The 16174-nt window shown below is 45.9% G+C and overlaps 1 protein-coding gene across 1 annotated transcript in view; it reads right to left on the bottom strand.

Moving 5' to 3' along the window:
* The window catches only part of LOC126418484 (protein sneaky), a 292665-nt gene that overhangs the window by 236497 nt on the left and 39994 nt on the right, over window positions 1-16174 (bottom strand). The window contains exon 5 of the mRNA XM_050085304.1: window positions 13740-13891. Within this exon, the coding sequence (XP_049941261.1) occupies window positions 13740-13891 (152 nt within the window). The remainder of the gene's footprint in view (window positions 1-13739; window positions 13892-16174) is intronic.

The raw sequence follows: 16174 nt of genomic DNA, 5'->3' as shown, positions 1-16174 counted from the left end.
ATGCGGATAAGATAGATGCCTTAAATCTCGACTGCTAATGATACCAGGCCGTTGGGATCCATTACCCTCCTGAACCCACCGATTCCATATTCTGCTAACAGTCGTTGGATCTCGACCATCGCGTGCAGCAATGTCGCGATACGATAAACAGCAATCACGATGGGCTACAATCCGACCTTTATCAAAGTCGGATAGGTGATGGTATGCATTTCTCCTCCTTACACGAGGCATCACAACAACGTTTCACCAGGCAACGCCGGTCAACTGCTGTTGGTGTATGAGAAATCGGTTGGAAACTTTCCTCATGTCTGCACGTTGCAGGTGTCGCCACCGATGCCAACCTTGTGTGAATGCTCTGAAAAGCTCATCATTTGCATATCACAGCATCTTCTTCCTGTCGGTTAAATTTAGCGTCTGTAGCACGTCATCTTCGTGGTGTAACAATTTTAATGGCCAGTAGTGTAACATTTGTGGACATCAGTCCCCTAGACTTAGAACTACTTAAATCTAACTAACCTAAGGACATCAGAGACATCCATGCCCGAGGCAGGATTAGAACCTGCGACGGTAGCAGCAGCGCGGTTCCCGACTGAAGCGCCTAGAACCGCTCGGCCACGGCGGTCGGATATGGGTTTTGCATTCTCGGTTCTAACAGGTGCAATTCAGTTATGGCTGTGTGGTGTGCTTTTCGTCGAGAGTACGGCACTGAACCTCCTAATGTGTAATTAGTCTACCGATCTTGCATTCCACCATTGGTCACCAAAGCAGGGAATATCCAGTACACATAACAGTGCCCCTTGTTATGGTGTTATAAGGGTACCCACAGAAAAACTTTTACTACAATGTTTACGTTTTTAGATACACCAATTTCCAATTTTGTCGGCTAATTTTCAGAGAATTAAACTGGTTGGAAACTATGAGTCTCTAAAATGGCACAGAATTCTACAAATTACAGGCTAAGTTTAACGCAGTATACTTTTCAGTTGTTTGCATGAGGCCCCTGACCACAATGGTGGACTTGCAGACTGACAGCCTGCAAAAATCATTCCAGGTGGGTTGAGATACTCGTTCACAGGCTCACCATATTTGTTGCAAACAATAAATCTGACAACGTCCATGAGTTTACGGGTATAGCACGACAAACAGCAGAAAGTTGAGTGAGACACATTGACCTCCTAAAAGAAGAGGGTCAGTGGATATACAAGATAATCTCGAACCAATTCCAGGGATTCTGACATCATCGCATTTTGGACTTGTGCATCATGGACATAACCTCAACGCTCCTGGTATTCTGACATCATTGTCTGCTTGCCATATGATGGCCACACATTACCCCACTACTCAGCTCCCCACCCTTCGAGCTATTTATTTCGACTGCAAGAGTATCTTAATTTGTTGTCTGCACTTCGAGTAGGAACGACACAAACGACACGTACTACGTAAACGTGTTAGTGTTGTTAAAAATTGAACTTTCACACACAGAGAGACATGACAGTAAGCACGCTGGCCCAAAAATTAATCACAAAAAAAGTGTGTGAAATCTTATGGGACTTAACTGCTAAGATCATCAGTACCTAAGCTTACACACTACTTAACCTAAATTATCCTAAGGACGAACACACACACCCATGCCCGAGGGAGGACTCGAACCTCCGCCTGGACCAGCCACAAATTAATCACCAGCAGGAGACATTACGAGAATACTGCGTAGTATCACCCTAGATAATAGGAAGCCTTACTGTTTAACTTTATCGAAATTTCTCTAAAATTAATATATTTTTGTTTTTTCAACAAAAGGTTCATATTTTCAAGACACAAATGAATTAATGACTTAGCTGTCAATGGACATTCATTTTCATCATTGTGAAAGTTCAAAATTTGTGCCGGACCGGGATTCAAATACGGGTGCCCTGATACGAGGCAGATGCTTGACCACTGTGCCATCCGGTCACAGTGGTCACCGCAAATGCGTGAACTAACCTAGCACTCGTCTCGTCAGACTCAGATTCGCAACTTACCCACATTCTACCGAGGGGCACTACATCAATAGTGTGTGGATAAGTTGAGAATTTGTGTCTGACGGTAGGCGTGCTAGGTTAGTCCGTGCTGCTGCGGTGACCACCGTGTCCAGATGGCAAAGAGGTCAGCACATATTCCTAGTAAGCAGCAGACCCCTTTTCGAATTCCGGTCCGCTACAAACTTTCAACTTTCGCCATTGATGCAAATCAGTGCCCACTGGCAGCTAAAGTCATTAATTCATTTGTGTCTTGATTCTTAGTGGCTACAGGATCATAATAGTGTCTGTTCCTTCGGACGTGCCTAAAAGAACAGACGCTACGTACATAACTAAGGTTCGTATTTAGGGAGCTATTTAGAAAGAGGATTTCAGCATAGAAAATAAAGTTTCATTTAGTGTGTTTGTAAGTATGATGTTTCTTCCTTCCTGTTCTTTTGCCATTTTACGCCAACACCGGGGTAAAATGGTAGATTTAAGTATATCACAATAACCAACAGAATATTTACGACGTAAACTTCATTTGAAACATAAATACCATAAAAGGCAATAAATTAATCTTAGCACAATATATTAGCACTCCTACCTCTTTTTTCCATTATTATCACAATGATTCTCCATATTTTCTTCTTCAGTTGTAGTCTCTTGGTGCTACTTCTTCCAAAACACGCACCTTATTCTATCCACTTGAGGTCCCGTATTATCACAGTAACACACTAAACATTCATTTATTTTCTCTGTTTTCCGTTTGCTGACAGAACATCCGCTCTTTCTCTTTTTAGGAGTGGGTCGATCCTAGCTAACTCTGTGCGTCAGAACAACAGCGATTTTCTACCTTAGTCTGAAAAGGGTGTCAGTTTATCACAAGTGAAATGTCTTACAAAATAATGATTCATTACAGCATCAACGTGGACCTGAAGCGGATGTCACTACTCTTTCTCTTTCTGTTCTTCCGTCCTGCACGCGCTGTGGAGTCTTACTCTTGGCATCGTCCTAGCTCATCAGCACCGGAAATGCAAGCAGTATTTCTCAACACAGCTTTATAAAATTGAGAAAGCCTCTTCCGGTATAGTTCACATTTTCCACAGGTACTGGGGTGAGATGCCTAGAAGTGTCACGTGACCAAACATAGCTTGGCATCGTCGAAGGGGACCGATGACCTCGCTGTTTGGTCCTCTCCCCTCAAATCAACCAATCACCGTCGATGGTTGATGAAGGGAAAAACTGAATCTTAATGTACATTCCACATTACTGGATATTCTCAGTTTTCAAACAAAGGAGTGCATAAACTAAAGGCAAAATAATCTCAACGCCAAGAAGGGATTGCGTGACGTAAACGGAAGTTGGCATGCGTGTTTCTACATCTGAAGGACATTTGTTCAAATTCCGCGTCAGTCGCATAAGATTTGCACTAGCAGTGCAACGACGAGGATGCAAAACAGATTTGCCTTACATACACGCTGTAACGATCGTGAGCGTTAGTTACCTTTGAGACCAGACGTATTGAGTTGATGTTATCAGGAATGCCTTTAAGGCGACAGAGATGCCATTATCAATACATCACTGAGTTTAAACGAGGTCGTGTAATAGGGCTACGAGAAGCTCAGTTTTCATTCTGCGATATATTGCAGAAAGACTCGGCAGGAATGTAGCCACTGTACATGATTGGTGACAGCGGTTGGCCGGCCGGAGAGGCCGAGCAGTTCTAGGTGCTACAGTCTGGAACCGCGCGACCGCTACGGTCGCAGGTTCGAATCCTGCCTCGGGCATGGATGTGTGTGATGTCCTTAGGTTAGTTAGGTTTAAGTAGTCCTAAGTTCTAGGGAACTAATGACCTCAGAAGTTGAGTCCCATAGTGCTCAGAGCCATTTGAACCATTTGACAGCGGTTGACGAGAATTTACGGTAGCAAGAAGACCGGGCTCCGGACGGCCACGTGGCACTATTGAGAGGAAAGACCATCGTGTTCGGTGTTTCGCTCTGGCGCATCATACTGCCTCTGTAGCAGCAATTTGAGCATCAGTTGGTACCACAGTGACGCAACGAACTACGTGAAATGAATTCGTAGTTGAGGATATGGACAACGATCCACTGTATAATGGAATGACGATAGTGAAAATTTGCGAAGAACGGAGACTCGAAACCGGATTTCCCGCTACGCTAGCAGTCGCCTTGCCATTTCGCTATCCGAGCACGACTCACACCCAGACCAAGACTTCCATATGTCGTCGACTATGTGTCTACAACCTGTACTCGTACATCCATTGCGCATATTCCCGTACAGAGGGAGACGCTTTGCTTGAAAGTCGCTTGTCCGGTGTCGGTGGGTAAATACGATATTGCAAAAAAAAATGGTTCAAATGGCTCTGAGCACTATGGGACTCAACTTCTGAGGTCATTAGTCCACTAGAAATTATAACTAGTTAAACCTAACTAACCTAACGACACCACACACATCCATGCCCGAGGCAGGATTCGAACCTGCGACCGTAGCGGTCTCGCGGTTCCAGACTGCAGCGCCTAGAACCGCACGGACGATATTGCAGTGCCTGTGTTAATCCCAATTACCATGCAAAGCCAAACGGTAAGGGGATCGCTCGCGATAAGCGGAAAATACGGTTTCGAGTCCCGGTCCAGCACAAATTTCCATTGTCGTCATTTCATTATACTGCTAATGATTGTCCATATTCCCAACTCCGAATACATTTCGTTTACACTACTGGCCATTAAAATTGCTACACCACGAAGACGACGTGCTACAGACGCGAAATTCAACCGACAGAAAGAAGATCCTATGATATGCAAATGATTAGCTTTTCAGAGCATTCAAACAAGGTTGGCGCCGGTGGCGACACCTACAACGTGCTGACATGAGGAAAGTTTCCAACCGATTCCTCATACACAAACAGCAGTTGACCGGCGATGCCTGGTGAAACGTGGTTGTGATGCCTCGTGTAAGGAGGAGAAATGCGTACCATCACGTTTCCGACTTTGATAAAGGTCAGATTGTAGCATATCGCGATTGCGGTTTATCGTATCGCGACATTGCTGCTCGCGTTGGCCGGGATCCCATGACTGTTAGCAGAATATGGAATCGGTGGGTTCAGGAGGGTAATACGGAACGCCGTGCTGGATCCCAACGGCCTCGTATCACTAGCAGTCGAGATGGCAGCCATCTTATCCACATGGCTGTAACGGATCGTGCAGCCTCGGTTCGATCCCTGAGTCAACAGATGGGGACGTTTGCAAGACAACAACCATCTGCACGAACAGTTCGACGACGTTTGCAGCAGCATGGACTATCAGCTCGGAGACCATGGCTGCGGTTACCCTTGACGCTACATCACAGACAGGAGCGCCTGCGATGGTGTACTCAACGACGAACATGGGTGCACGAATGGCAAAACGTCATTTTTTCGGATGAATCCAGTTTCTGTTTACAGCATCATGATGGTCGCATCCGTGTTTGGCGACATCGCGGTGAACGCACATTGGAAGTGTGTATTCGTCACCGCCATACTGGCGTATCACCCGGCGTGATGGTATGGGGTGCCAGTAGTTACACGTCTCGGTTACTTCTTGTTCGCATTGACGGCACTTTGAACAGTGGACGTTACATTTCAGATGTGTTACGACCCGTGGCTCTACCCTTCATTTGATCCCTGCGAAACCTTACATTTCAGCCGGATAATGCAGGACCGCATATTGCAGGTCCTGTACGGGCCCTTCTGGATACAGCAAATGTTCGACTGCTGCCCTGGCCAGCACATTCTCCAGGACTCTCACCAATTGAAAACGTCTGGTCAATGGTGGCCGAGCAACTGGCTCGTCACAATATGCCAGCCACTACTCTTCATGAACTGTGGTATCGTGTTGAAGCTGCATGGGCAGCTGTACCTGTACACGCCATCCACGCTCTGTCTGACTCAATGCCCAGGCGTATCAAGGCCGCTATTACGGCCAGAGGTGGTTGTTCTGGGTACTGATTTCTCAGGATCTATGCACCCAAATTGCGTGAAAATGTAATCACATGTCAGTTCTAGTATAATATATTTGTCCAATGAATACCCGTTTAACATCTGCATTTCTTCTTGGTGTAGTAATTTTAATGGACAGTAGTGTATTTCATAACGGCTGTAGTCGCCATAGTATATACAACGAACTGTTGCAAATCGGGTACTTACAGGACAGCTCCGAGTCAGACGCCCTGTAGCGTGCATTCCATTCACTCCAAACCACCTCCATTTGCGACTTAAGTCGTGTCAAGCGAGAGAAGTGTGGGCGCCCGTTGCGTTTTCTGATGAAACTCGTTCTGTCTAGGTGCCAATGATGGCCGTGTGTTGATTAGATGGAGGCCAATACAGGGCGTGGAGCTAACTTGTCTGCGTGCTAGACACACTGGATCCACATATTGGGGTATGATCTGGGTGGTGATTTCGTATGACAGCAGGAGCGCTCTTAAGGCTATCTCACGCATCCTGATTGCGAATGCGAGTTTGTACGTCAATCTGGTGGCCCAATACGCTTCAACTGGACCTTCTAGTGTTCAAGAAACATTGCCTGGACCACCAATAACAAATGGAGACGAGTAAAAATAATGCACACATGACATCAGTGCAGGAATTTCTTGATATATCGACAGTTCATTACAGAACTTATCTGTTTGTATCCATAATCTGTAACTAAATGCCTTCTTTCTTTTCCAGATACATGTGCAATACTCCATATAGATTACACACTGATCTTTCTATTTAATGTCATGTACCTAATACGTTGCAAACATAACTTGTTAGCCGGCCGGTGTGGCCGTGCGGTTCTAGGCGCTTCAGTCTGGAACCGCGTGACCGCTACGGTCCCAGGTTCGAATCCTGCCTCGGGCATGGATGTGTGTGATGTCCTTAGGTTCGTTAGGTTTAAGTAGTTCTAAGTTCTAGGGGACTGATGACCACAGACGTTAAGTCCCATTGTGCTCAGAGCCATTTGAACAATAACTTGTTAATGTTTTCACCAAACATACTTTCCCATTCAGATGATTCAAAACAACCCCTTTTAAGCGTAATACACCGAAAGGGTAGCGCAGAAATTTTTCGTAATTTTCCCTAGCTCTCCCTTTTTATGACAGAAATGAATGTTACAGACGTCTCTTGTAGGAAATTTAATGTAATTTCACGTGTTGTGGGAGTCGAATTAATAACATGTATATTTTTTGAAGTGTAGCGGGTGGGAATGGGTGTTATTGACGTTTCCCCAGAAGGGCCAAAATATAGCTGCTTTTCAGCTCGCTCTAGCGCCGATACCTCCCACTATTCCAAATAATTACGGACACACTACCGGTCAAAAGTTGTAGGTCACCTGTCACAACTGTGAAATTCTTGTTAAAACAGGGTTTTCGTTCCGAATATTCTATCATATTCCTGTTCTCATAATAACACAAGTAGCCCATAAACATGTAAAGACCGAGCGTCTCTGTTGCAACAACACTGATGTGCCGTTACGTAAGATGGTTCCATACGAACTCTTTCCTTCATCTGTTTGTCTAGCAACCAGTTCGCATTAGTTTACAGTACACTGTGTGCATCAGTTCATTCCATATTACATCCTAATGGTACGGAAGCAGGAGATTGGAATTGAAAATCGAACTGTAATAGTAGATCTCCATCAGGAAGGCTGTTGTAGCAGGACAATAGCAACAAAACTTAGCATAGCCAAATCTACAGTGGTGTATACATTGCAGCGATTCAAGCAAACCAGACCAATGCAAGTGTTTTGCGATCTGGTAAACTCCCAGTTTATTTATTTATTCGTATGGCTCACATGCAGTTTAAAATTACAGGTATGTAACATTAATAATACTATATATAAAAGGAATATGAAAATACAAAACTACATATAAAACCAACTAAATGTAAATATCTAGGTTCCGAATCCATATAACAGCCATATCACCAGCTTTCATGATGTCGCTCCAACTCCCTGGTAAGAACACAAGGGGTATTCATCTCTTATGTGCTTTTTTGTTTATTTCGGAGTCCCACAGTCGCAAACTGTAGACTCTGTAGCACCCCATTTGTAATGAGAGTCTGTGCATGGTCCATGCCCTGTGAGAGCACTGTTCAATTTGACCCACAGCTTCCTTTCGAGTTCTATGGCAGCAGTATCACAATTATACTTTTGGAACCACTCACGCTCTTCAGGATTTTCAACAAGTTGACAGCTTTGGTTCCACAGGTCTCTCACCACACTATTACTGGCATCTAGCTCTTCTGCCTGGCAGGCTGGAGTGGCCGTGCGGCTCTAGGCGCTACGGTCTGGAGCCGAGCGACCGCTACGGTCGCAGGTTCGAATCCTGCCTCGGGCATGGATGTGTGTGATGTCCTTAAGTTAGTTAGGTTTAGTTAGTTCTAAGTTCTAGGCGACTGATGACCTCAGAAGTTAAGTCGCATAGTGCTCAGAGCCATTTGAACCAATCTTCTGCCTGCCGTTATGGTGGGCTTCTTGAACAGAGTCTATTTCGTCGTAAACTTGGTATGTTTCCCTGTATGGGTAATTCCCTAAGCAAGGCCTCGCTTCTGCGGAAGGCGGGTGGATAGGAGGGTTGCGGGTGGATAGATGTTGCTCAGCAGAGGAAGCCACTAAATCGGTGTTGTTCGGATTGCACAGTTATTAACCGCATAGCGTGGTTCAACTGGACGTCGATCAAGTTGGTGTGGCAGCTATTGAGTCACACTGGGGCACAATACTCGGCTCCTGAGAAGATCAGTGTAAAGGATGATGTGAGCTAGGTATTTGCTGAAGCTTCCCATGTCATTCCACACAATTTTTGAATAATATTGTTACGAGTTTTTATCTTTGCAGCAGTATTTTCAAAGTGTTTTCTATACGAAAGGGTGCGGTCAAGGGTGACACCAAGGTACTTAGAGTACCTGTTATAGAAAAGAATGTTACCGTTAAGTATCTCTCTGAGCTTCGCATTAGCTTGTTTGTTTGTCAGATGGAGTGCGCATACTTCAGTTTTACTTGTATCTTCCGTGAGAATTGTCTCCGCTCGTCCAAGATCCTTGGTTCTACAAGCAAGAGCGATATCGTCTGTTGACCTGGTACTGGGAGATGGGAGATACATAGGTTGAATAATAGGAGGGCTAAGGCGGAGCCCTGTGGTAGACCAGTACTTAATTTCCTCTCTTTGGTCACATTTTCTCCCAAGTAAAAACGGAAATATCTATTGTTTATCATGGTGTTGATGAGAGTTACAGTTTTTCGGCATCGGATTGTTTTTAGTAAGTTGTATATCATCCCTTCTCTCCAGACTGTGTCATATGCCGCGGTTACGTCTACGAACGCGACAGATGTATTCACGTTTTCTTGGAAACCAGCCTCTATGAAAGTTGTTAGGGCCAGTACCTGGTCGCAGCAACTTCTCTGTGGCCTGAAACCCGTTACTCAGCTGGGATATGTTCCAAGATGAAGCAGCTAATTCCGTTATAGATGAGCCTCTCCAACGGTTAATAAGTACAACTCAAAATGGAAATTGGTCTGAAACTTTGAGGGTGGTCGGCTGGTTTACCTGGTTTCAAAATTGCCACTATTTTTGTTCTCTTTAGCTTTAGTGAACTTCTATCTAGGATGTTGGAGGAAGAAGTGGACTAGCCATTTTTTCCACCATTACTCATGTTTATCAGAAATTCCGGATGTATATTATCCAAACCAGTTGCTTTACCATGTTTAGTTTGTTTCAAGGCGTCATCCAATTCAGTCAGCGTAAATGGTGAAGAGAAACTGGATTCGTTTGGACACTCAGTTTTTAAAGAGGTGAGTTCTTGTTTTATTTTAGAATTATGTTGTTTGTCACGGGATGATCTGGGTATTCAACTATATGGTTAGCGATTTGGTAACCTGAAATACCAGTTTTCTGCCAAGCTTATGCAGAAGGCTCCATGCTTTTCTAGTTGAATGTCTGAAGTTTACATTTTCTACCATGTCACACCATCGTACTCTTCTACCAGTATCAAGTCTTTGGAGGAGGTGGTCTGCAATATCGCTGTCGACAGTTTCGATATACTGTTTATAAAGTTGTTTAAAATGTTCTTTCCAGCCTGGTATATATTCCTTTCTGTACCCACGAGGGATAAACTTCTTTGCAGCAGTAAGAGCAGCCCCGGCGAATCGAGGGTTGTTTTTAGGTTCTGGTGGAATAAAACAGATAAATTTATATTGGTGGTCAGCTAAATCCCGCCAATCAGCCCTGCGGAAATTCCATCCGGTCGCGGTACAGATCTCGCTATTGGGACAGAGAGCCCCATATCGAGGATTACTGGCCTGTGCTGGATGCGTGGGAAAGTAGGTATGACCTCTCTGGATACAGGCACTGGGTGCCCTCTGCAGTCCCGAGACACAAAGCAGAGACTGGGTTGTAATCTCTTATCCGAGCGGCCGATCTGAAAGTTCCAAAATCCTTGGCATCCTATCAAGGTATAGAATTTCATTTTCAGCCCAGTCGTTGAGTGCAGTACCACACTCATTGTCACCTGCACAGTACCAATGACTGTGGTTACTATTAAAATTTCCAGCATAAATCGATGGGTGGGCAGTAATTGGCAGAACATTCAGTGGCCATGACACATTTGGTGGCTTGTAAATATTACATATTTATAATGGACTCCTCCACTTGTGTAGAGACATAATGGATCTCATTTTCTGTATCTGTCGAAATGAGACGAGCATGCTCCATATTGCCCCTTACATAGGTGACAACACCATACACAGTGTGATATGTAGCACCCATAAAATCGTAGCCATGGATCCTGCCTCTTCTACGCAGGCCTTCCATAGTTGGAGCATGTGCTCCCTGGATTAGAACTACGTCAATATAATTGTCTACAAGGAGTGTAGACAGGTACTCGCTTTTAGCTCGGCTAGTACCTTGTATGTTTAAATAGCACACTCGGATTGAAGGGCCAAGTCCTTTAATCAGCTGATTCCGAAAAGGTCCACTTTTTAAAGCTTTTTGATTTTGATTTGTCTACATGTTTGTAGCCAGGAAATCCAATATCTGGCCTGGCTGCCTATTCGTTCTAGCTCATTTAGCGTTACTCAGGGTGCACGTGTAGTATTCCATTACAAACGCGAGCTAGTTTTTACCCCGACTCCCAGTAATCCTATCTGTATGACTCCCAGTAACATCGTACAGAGAGGATTAGTTCATGTGTGTACAGAGTAAATGTCACAGGACTCCTACTGCACATGAAACACTAAGGAAGTAAATAGTATGCGAGCAGCTCCAGCCTCTGTCTCAACAGTGCAACGACGCCTTCGTGAACAAGGTTTATAGGGTTGCATAGCTGCCAAAAAGCCTTTTATTACGCAAACAAATAAGGTGGCAATCATTAAAGACAGAGGTTTTCATTGCGGCTGGATCTTCTTGTGAAATTTCAATCACCAACTTTCTTCTCCGAATACGAAAATATTTTGGTGACACCTGTCTTCATAAGGAGAAATGATGACTGTAAAATAAGAGAAATGAGAACTCGCATTGGAAAGATTAAAGCGCTCGTTTTTCCCGCGCGCGGCTCGATAGCGGAGCGTTGGAGAAATAGTTTCAAGGTGGTTCGATGAATCCTCTGCCAGGCACTCAATTGTGAATTGCAGAGTAGTCATGTACATGTAGATGTAGCTATAAATGTTGTGAAAAGCCATATTCCGATTCATTGCCGCGCGGGGTAGCCGCGCGGTCTAGGGCGCGTCGTCACAGTTCGCTCCACCCGTCGGAGGTTCTTCGAGTCCCCCATCGGGCATGGGTGTGTGTATTGTTCTTAGCGTAAGTTAGTTTAAGTTAGATTAAGTAGTGTATAAGCCTAGGGACCGATGACCTCAGCAGTTTGGTCCCATACGAACTTACCACAAATTTCCAAATTTTCCTATTCACTACTTCGTATTTCACCCGACGTTTCTGACGACTTCTGTATGTCACGTGGCCGCGTGGTGTCAGCTCTACACAAACTACAGCGCTACAAAGCGCCTAGCATAACTTTTTTTTACATCCACATCTACAGCTACATGACTACTCTGCTATTCACATTTTAGTGCTTGGCAGAGGTTTCATCGAACCACAATCATACTATCCCCCTACCATTCCACTCCCGAACAGCGCGTGGGAAAAACGAACACCTAAACCTTTCTGTTCGAGATCTGATTTCTCTTATTTTATTTTGATGATCATTCCTACCTATGTAGGATGGGCTCAACAAAATATTTTCGCATTCGGAAGAGAAAGTTGGTGACTGAAATTTCGTAAATAGATCTCGCCGCGACGAAAAACGTCTTTGCTTTAATGACTTCCATCCCAACTCACGTATCATATCTGCCACACTCTCTCCCCTATTACGTGATAATACGAAACGAGCTGCCCCTTTTTGCACCCTTTCGATGTCCTCCGTCAATCCCAACTGGTAAGGATCCCACACCGCGCAGCAATATTCTAACAGAGGACGAACGAGTGTAGTGTAAGCTGCCTCTTTAGTGGACTTGTTGCATCTTCTAAGTGTCCTGCCAATGAAACGCAACCTTTGGCTCGCCTTCCCCACAATATTATCTGTGTGGTCTTTCCAACTTAAATTGTTCGTAATTTTAACATCCAGGTACTTAGTTGAATTGACAGCCTTGAGAACTGAGCTATTTATCGAGTAATCGAATTCCAACGGATTTCTTTTGGAACTCATGTGGATCACCTCACACTTTTCGTTATTTAGCGTCAACTGCCACCTGCCACACCATACAGCAATCTTTTCTAAATCGCTTTGCAACTGATACTGGTCTTCGGATGACCTTACTAGACGGTAAATTACAGCATCATCTGCGAACACCCTAAGAGAACTGCTCAGATTGTCGCCCAGGTCATTTATATAGATCAGGAACAGCAGAGGTCCCAGGACGCTTCCCTGGGGAACACCTGATATCACTTCAGTTTTACTCGATGATTTGCCGTCTATTACTACGAACTGCGATCTTCCTGACAGGAAATCACGAATCCACTCGCACAACTGAGATGATACCCCATAGGCCCGCAGCTTGATTAGAAGTCGCTTGTGAGGAACGGTGTCAAAAGCTTTCCGGAAATCTAGAAATACGGAATCAACTTGAGATCCCCTGTCGATAGCGGCCATTACTTCGTGCGAATAAAGAGCTAGCTGCGTTGCACAAGAACGATGTTTTCTGAAACCATGCTGATTACGTATCAATAGATCGTTCCCTTCGAGGTGATTCATAATATTTGAATACAGTATATGCTCCAAAACCCTACTGCAAACCGACGTCAATGATATAGGTCTGTAGTTCGATGGATTACTCCTACTACCCTTCTTAAACACTGGTTCGACCTGCTCAATTTTTGCAATCTGTAGGTACAGATTTATTGGTGAGCGAGCGGTTGTACATGATTGCTAAGTAGGGAGCTACTGTATCAGCGTAATCTGAAAGGAACCTAATCGGTATACAATCTGGACCTGAAGACTTGCCCGTATCAAGCGATCTGAGTTGCTTCGAAACCCCTAAGGTATCTACTTCTAAGAAACTCATGCTAGCAGCTGTTCGTGTTTCAAATTCTGGAATATTGCATTCGTCTTCCCTGGCGTCAGTAGCATTTTGTCCGGTGATGTGAATTTGCTTAGCGACATCGACTGTTGGATGAAATTGCTAGGTTGTTATCATATAATGGAAGACATGGTGTCACCTCTTCAGGGATGGCCCGCACGCTGTAGGTGACCTTGACGTCCCCGGCGCCCGAGGTGAGTGCGCTGCCCGACCGCTGCAGAGCCCTGTAGCCGTCTCCCAGGCCGGCAGGCACCACCGAGCCCGCCTCGGCGCACCTGTCTCCGCCCAGCGCTGCACACGTGCCGCCAGCTCTGCTTGTACACGACTGAGCCACTTTATTATGGTAGTCTTCTGATTTGGTATCAATAGCAAAAGGACGGATCTGAAACGTGGCTACTGTCTATCATTTACACGAGGAATGCACAGACCGGGACCCACGGGCCGCTGCAGCCCACCTTCATGGCCACATGGAAAACATTTTCCCACACAAGCGGCACATCACTTGCTCCCCGTGCCCCCCGTGCCCCCCCTCCCTACGCGATCTCTCAGACATTAATTGCACATTCTTAGGCTCAAAAATCGTGGTTGTGGAAAATATTTGCTTTTTATTTCAAAAAAGTACTACACAAAAATTTCTCTTGTAATGCAACCGGTTAGTGCACCTCTTTTCGTCACGTATTGGAGAGTAGGATTCTCACACGAAACTGATGACATGACCCAACATTTTTCTGATAACACAACTTAATATTATATAATACACTCCTGGAAATGGAAAAAAGAACACATTGACACCGGTGTGTCAGACCCACCATACTTGCTCCGGACACTGCGAGAGGGCTGTACAAGCAATGATCACACGCACGGCACAGCGGACACACCAGGAACCGCGGTGTTGGCCGTCGAATGGCGCTAGCTGCGCAGCATTTGTGCACCGCCGCCGTCAGTGTCAGCCAGTTTGCCGTGGCATACGGAGCTCCATCGCAGTCTTTAACACTGGTAGCATGCCGCGACAGCGTGGACGTGAACCGTATGTGCAGTTGACGGACTTTGAGCGAGGGCGTATAGTGGGCATGCGGGAGGCCAGGTGGACGTACCGCCGAATTGCTCAACACGTGGGGCGTGAGGTCTCCACAGTACATCGATGTTGTCGCCAGTGGTCGGCGGAAGGTGCACGTGCCCGTCGACCTGGGACCGGACCGCAGCGACGCACGGATGCACGCCAAGACCGTAGGATCCTACGCAGTGCCGTAGGGGACCGCACCGCCACTTCCCAGCAAATTAGGGACACTGTTGCTCCTGGGGTATCGTCGAGGACCATTCGCAACCGTCTCCATGAAGCTGGGCTACAGTCCCGCACACCGTTAGGCCGTCTTCCGCTCACGCCCCAACATCGTGCAGCCCGCCTCCAGTGGTGTCGCGACAGGCGTGAATGGAGGGACGAATGGAGACGTGTCGTCTTCAGCGATGAGAGTCGCTTCTGCCTTGGTGCCAATGATGGTCGTATGCGTGTTTGGCGCCGTGCAGGTGAGCGCCACAATCAGGACTGCATACGACCGAGGCACACAGGGCCAACACCCGGCATCATGGTGTGGGGAGCGATCTCCTACACTGGCCGTACACCACTGGTGATCGTCGAGGGAACACTGAATAGTGCACGGTGCATCCAAACCGTCATCGAACCCATCGTTCTACCATTCCTAGACCGGCAAGGGAACTTGCTGTTCCAACAGGACAATGCACGTCCACATGTATCCCGTGCCACCCAACGTGCTCTAGAAGGTGTAAGTCAACTCCCTGGCCAACAAGATCTCCGGATCTGTCCCCCATTGAGCATGTTTGGGACTGGATGAAGCGTCGTCTCACGCGGTCTGCACGTCCAGCACGAACGCTGGTCCAACTGAGGCGCCAGGTGGAAATGGCATGGCAAGCCGTTCCACAGGACTACATCCAGCATCTCTACGATCGTCTCCATGGGAGAATAGCAGCCTGCATTGCTGCGAAAGGTGGATATACACTGTACTAGTGCCGACATTGTGCATGCTCTGTTGCCTGTGTCTATGTGCCTGTGGTTCTGTCAGTGTGATCATGTGATGTATCTGACCCCAGGAATGTGTCAATAAAGTTTCCCCTTCCTGGGACAATGAATTCACGGTGTTCTTATTTCAATTTCCAGGAGTGTAGAATAAATGTATTAGCATTTGCGAATATGGACAACTATCAGCTTAACGGAATCACAGCACTGAAAATTTGTACCGGAACGGGTCTCGAACCCGGATTTCCTTCTTATCACGAACGGTCGCCTTATCATTTGGCTAGCTGAGCGCGACTCAAGGCCAGACCCAAGCTTCCCATTGCCGTCAACCATGTCTGTACAATCCGTATTCGTACATCCATTATGTATATCCCCGTATGGGAGAGACATGTTACTTGAAAGTTTCTTGTCCGGTGTCGGTGGATAAATACGATAGTGCAGTACCACTGTTTTCCGAATTACGATGCAAAGGCATATATGTCCGAAGGAACTTTTTGCGTCGTAATTCTGGATAACACACGCCCTGTAATATCGTATTAATA

Source organism: Schistocerca serialis, chromosome 1 (assembly GCF_023864345.2).
Source record: "Schistocerca serialis cubense isolate TAMUIC-IGC-003099 chromosome 1, iqSchSeri2.2, whole genome shotgun sequence".
NCBI classification, from domain to species: Eukaryota; Metazoa; Arthropoda; class Insecta; order Orthoptera; family Acrididae; genus Schistocerca; species Schistocerca serialis.
This window is presented reverse-complemented; position numbering and strand designations above follow the sequence as displayed.